At 39.3% G+C, this 5,000-nt stretch overlaps 1 protein-coding gene across 1 annotated transcript in view; it reads right to left on the reverse strand.

Annotated features, from left to right (window-relative positions):
* LOC138028857 (uncharacterized) overlaps positions 1–4,588 on the reverse strand; it is a 39,411-nt gene extending 34,823 nt beyond the window's left edge. Inside the window, exons 1-3 of the mRNA XM_068876477.1 lie at positions 4,196–4,588; positions 795–945; positions 214–344 (exon numbers count right to left, since the gene is read on the reverse strand). Coding sequence (XP_068732578.1) covers positions 214–253 — 40 coding nt within the window. The 5' untranslated portion in view covers positions 254–344; positions 795–945; positions 4,196–4,588. The remainder of the gene's footprint in view (positions 1–213; positions 345–794; positions 946–4,195) is intronic.
* Between the last annotated feature and the right edge of the window lie 412 nt (positions 4,589–5,000).

Below are 5,000 nucleotides of genomic sequence, written 5' to 3' on the forward strand. Positions count from 1 at the left end.
GGTACATTGTATGGAGTATTTTCTTCTAAAAAGACCTCAATACTAGCATTTGCAATGGCACCGATGATGGGTGTGCCATGGATATATGTCACTGCAGTTTCATTCCACCTTGCCTCAATAGAACAGGAAGTTTTCAAACTAAATGCATTTTCAAAGTTTCCATTTCCACCAGTGAGCATCTTAAAACCTCTGTTTTAAATATAAAAAAACTACCTGGTGTTAATAATACTTGATAGAAGTCAGTTTTCATCATTTCTCCATGATATTGGTTTTTCAGCACCTCTTCATTTGTGATAAATTCTCTCAAATATTCCTCTGCTTTTTTCTTGTCTCTGAATTGTTGGGTAAGGAATGCAGAAAGTGAGGCTATATTACTACAACAAAATAACATTCATAGAATTCTAATCATAAGAGTATGTATGTGTACATAATATGCAAAAATTATATGGGATTACTGCGATCAGGATATTTGTATTTCATTTTAGTTATATTACGTACCGGGGTAAAGTAGATTTAAATTCTACTTTCAGCAACGGCTCTTGCAACTCGTCTCGCAACGATTTTGGCCGTTGCAGGGTATTTTATACACTGTGAAATGTTTTGTGCAAATCGTCCTGCCACAATGTCGCCAAAACATTGCCAGACAAGTTGCACGAAACATTTCATAGTGTAACAGCATCTTTAGTCAGACAGAGGGTCAACAAAATTTTCAAAAGATCCAGAAGCCTAACTAAAGTGAGGCTACATGGCTTCTCATGATTAATAAGTTAAAGTTAAAAATTAGTTTACATTACCAGGTGAAATGTGAGTCGTTGCCACATTGTAGAGGACAGACAATGCTTGAAAACAAAACTTTGGGTCTTTGGCACCACCTCCACCAATGTAGGCATCAATAACACGCCTTAAAAGAGTCAGGGCTGAAAGTTTCCTCTCCTCTTTGTGTACCTGTCGACAATATTTGATGATGAGCTCAAAGGGGCTATACAGCTGTAGCACACCACTTTGTTTTCTTTGTGGAGAGCACCCTTGACTTTTTTCGGGAGATCACAGGTTGGATCCTTGCTGGACTTATATTCAAGGTCTTAAAACTACAGAGACTGAAAAAATGCGGTCTTTTTAATTACATCCGTAAACGATTAGACTTATTAAGGACGGTGCCTACTGGTACTATTGTTATTGCGCATACGTTCTGCGCATCTCCAGATACTCGGCTTTCCTATCAGTAGTGCTTACTAATGCAAGGATGTTTTTGCACGGTTTAAATTTAGCCAGAGAAAGCAGAACTTAGAAAGTGCTCTTGGTATCCAAGAAGAAAATTGGGGGTAACCATGCATTTTTCAGAGATAATGAAGCTTTAATTTGGAAAGGAACGCCATACATTGCTTTGTATTTAAAAGCTTTTTGCTCATATTGTCGATTAATTATCTTTGAAAAATGCGTGGTTATCCCCAATTTTCTTTTTGGATTTTGATAACAATAACTGCACAAACATACCTTTGCATAAGTAGGCACCATCCTTAAGTTATCTTGGGTAAGGACAATAATTATTGGCCTTAGGCCAAGTCATACCCTTGTTCGATCTATTAAAGGGGAACTGAAGGCAAAAAAATAAGCATTTTTCACTTTAGACAATGCACAATAAAGTTTTCAACTTTTTTTCTGGCATATCCGATTTTGGGCCATCAGTATTGTGGCTCAGAATGGAGGAGTCAGCGGTCATTTTTGCAGCCTATGACGCATGATATGGTGAAGACATATGAGAGCGCCCCAGATAGAAGCAGTGTTTTTGACTGATGTTTGTTGTGAATATTGAGTCTGCGAAGAAGCAACAAAACAACGAAGAAAATATCCACAACAGGAATGTTTCTCTTGATTACAAGAACTCTGTTCCCCATATCATATGTCACAGCAGGGTGCTGATTTAGTTTTTGAATCTGCACTGAGAAGGCAGAAACAGAAGGAAAAGCCCAACTTCAAACGTAATTTTCTCGCAAAAAACAGAAAATGGGTTCGAATCCCATCTGGGGCTTGGATTTTTCCTAGTTCCCAGTTGGTTCTACCATCATTTCATTTCTCATGTGTTTATATCATTCTCACATTCGCTCACTCGGGTGGTTGGTTGGCCACATCTCAGATATGCTTTAAGGTGACTGCGCGATGCAGTTATGAGCTATGCTGTCAGTCATTTGACTCTGTAGCTGCGTGATGCAGCTCGAGTCAATACCCACATTTCACCCTTGCTCGCCATAGTCTCCAGTAGCTCAGTGGTTAGAGCATCCGACTAGATCACGGAGGGTCGTGGGTTCGAATCCCATCTGGGGCTCGGATTTTTCCGAGTTCCCAGTTAGTTCTACCATCAAAAAACAGAAAACAAGAAGAAATAACCCCATACAGTTAACTTTACTTATGTTAGGCTTTCCAAAAACAATGTTGCAAAAATTGCTGATTTTGGCCTTCAGTTCTGCTTTAAAGAAGTTGTCTGGGATCTCCAAGAATGCACGCACTATAGGAGACATCACTGTTTAGAAACAATTCTTTTGTTATTTAAATTTTGCCAACCACAAAACAAAAGAATCTTTTGCTTAAACAGCCAATTGATCTCTGGTTGGCACATTAAGGTGACATAACAATGAGTATCGCTATTCGCAAGGACTTCCTGGTAATGTGCTGAAGATAATTAGCCAATATAAAAATACTGTTACACTCTTTGTTTGTCCCTCCAAAAATTTGCACAAGTATTGTTTCGAGTTTGTCTTGGGGCCATTGTAAGTCCCAAGAGAAAATAAAAACAAAGCTTATGTAAAATTTTGGAGGGACAAACAAAGAATATTATGGTATTTTTGATATTGACTAATATATACGAGAGATACTTTGACAATCTTGATAGGAGCTTTTTATACCTGTAAAAGAGCTTGGCAATCCAACAAATTGCCATTTATTCCCTGGATAATAATCGTTTTGTTTTAAACTACTGTCAAAGAGTGTCACATTAGCCACTCCCTCTTCTTTTATTCGTCAAAAAGTCTTGTGTAACTGAAAGGCACTGTTTGCTGAATGCTTGAAATATCCATGAAATAATGGAAGACTTCTCTGAACTTGAATAAGGGACTGTGCAATAATTACCTGGTTGGGGGGGGGGGGGGGGGGAAACTGGGAAATGGGTGAAATACATGTATACCCCAAAACTAAGTCATACCCCCTTCTCATTAAGCAAAAATTAATTTCCCCCCCCCCCCCCCCCTTCACATAATGAAAATATTAAGGGTAACCCCCCCCCCCCCCCCCACCTTGAAAAAAGTTTCCTCCCATTGATTCCCTCATAGTTGGCCCTCAAGTTGGCTGTAACCAGTCTCATATCTAACAAGCGCGAATAGAATAATAATTGTTTCATTAAATTCCTCACACTCCAAAAGTTTGGAAGTACCAAATACCAGTGAAAAATCGAAAAAAACCGAAAAAAACTTGGTGAAGATGCGATGTTGTGTAATACCTGGTTGTCACACAGACGCAGACTCATCACAAAAACAGTTCTTACCTTTTTGCACACTTCTAAACATCAGAATTGATCAAAACTTTCCACAAAAAAAGGGGCTTTTTTGTTTTATTCAGCGAGAAATTTTGCTTTCTGACAAAACAAAATTTTAGCTTAGCAATGCTGAGCACAATCATTTGTCAAACTAAGGTGTATGAGCTGATAACCTAGATCAAGTAACCCAAGCAGAGTACGAGAAATGCATTAACCAAGGTTGTGTGACAACTGCAGTCTGGGTCACAAATGTTGTAACACAGATGGCAATTTGCCCCCTCTTCCCCTTCAATGTTGATGTTTATGGGTTTGAATGCAAAAACCAACCAGCAAAGGCAACACTGAAGGGATGAAGGAGGAGGGGTACGGTATTAATGACTTGGATGCGCTTCACTTGCTGTTCTAGCGAAGTGCTACAACTATTTATAACCGAAGTTGTAGGTAATAACACAACATTGCATCTTCGTGGAGTTCTTCGAACTTCCAAACTTTTGGAGTTTAAGGAATTTAATGAAACAATTATTCCATTCACGCTTGTTCGATATGAGACTGGTTATAGCCAACTTGACGCTACGCGCCTTCTTGGCTATTTACCATCTCATATGATCTCATATCCAACGCGCCCTCATGGAATAATTGTAAAAGCTTAGATACTAAAGTTCACCTAACCTGAAATGTTTTTCGTCGTTAATACTGACAACCTTTCCATGGATATCAAACACATTTTGCTGTATGCCCCTGGATATAACACGTTTAATTTTATGTGCAAGTCACCTAAAGCTGTCGTACTCATTCATTTGTAACACTCCATCAGGCCGGCTTCCCGCCATACAGCCAGAAACAAGGGTAAGATTCCCGGCATTTAAATGATCCAACTTTCCTGTCCCTTACAGCACTGGACATTCTTGGTTTTCACTCACATGATCAGTAACCTTGTTTTTCCACCGAAACAAAAGAAACCGTTTGCATGATAATACTTGTAGCTAGTGCTCAATTCCCGGAGGATTTAATTGTTGGGTACACCAACATGGCCGCCGTGACGTCACGTGAAAACATGTTTAGGCGCCATCTTGGATTTTTGACGACTGGGTGAGTCGGTAGGTACGTCATGTATGAAGACACATTTTGTTTCCCAGGAATTACCGGTATACAAATAGCATAGGGGGCATTTTTTGGCCTTCTTTCGAGAATATAGTCTGAAGGGAAGCAGTATTCCATCCTCGCCAGCTACTACACGCACTACAGCTGCTGCAGCTACTACACGTGCTACAGCTACCACACGTACTGATACTACACCTATTACACGTACTACACTTTAATTTAGCGAATTTAGCGATTTTTCAAAAAATTAAAATGTGCCAAAATTAAGTGTAGCTAAATTTAAATCGTCGCTAAATTAAAGTGACTACAATGGGAAATTCCCCCATCTGGTCCGTTTCACACGATCACGCTATTTTACGGTCGATTATGACGT

The sequence above is a fragment of the Montipora capricornis genome, chromosome 13, assembly GCF_036669925.1.
Source record: "Montipora capricornis isolate CH-2021 chromosome 13, ASM3666992v2, whole genome shotgun sequence".
NCBI classification, from domain to species: domain Eukaryota; kingdom Metazoa; phylum Cnidaria; class Anthozoa; order Scleractinia; family Acroporidae; genus Montipora; species Montipora capricornis.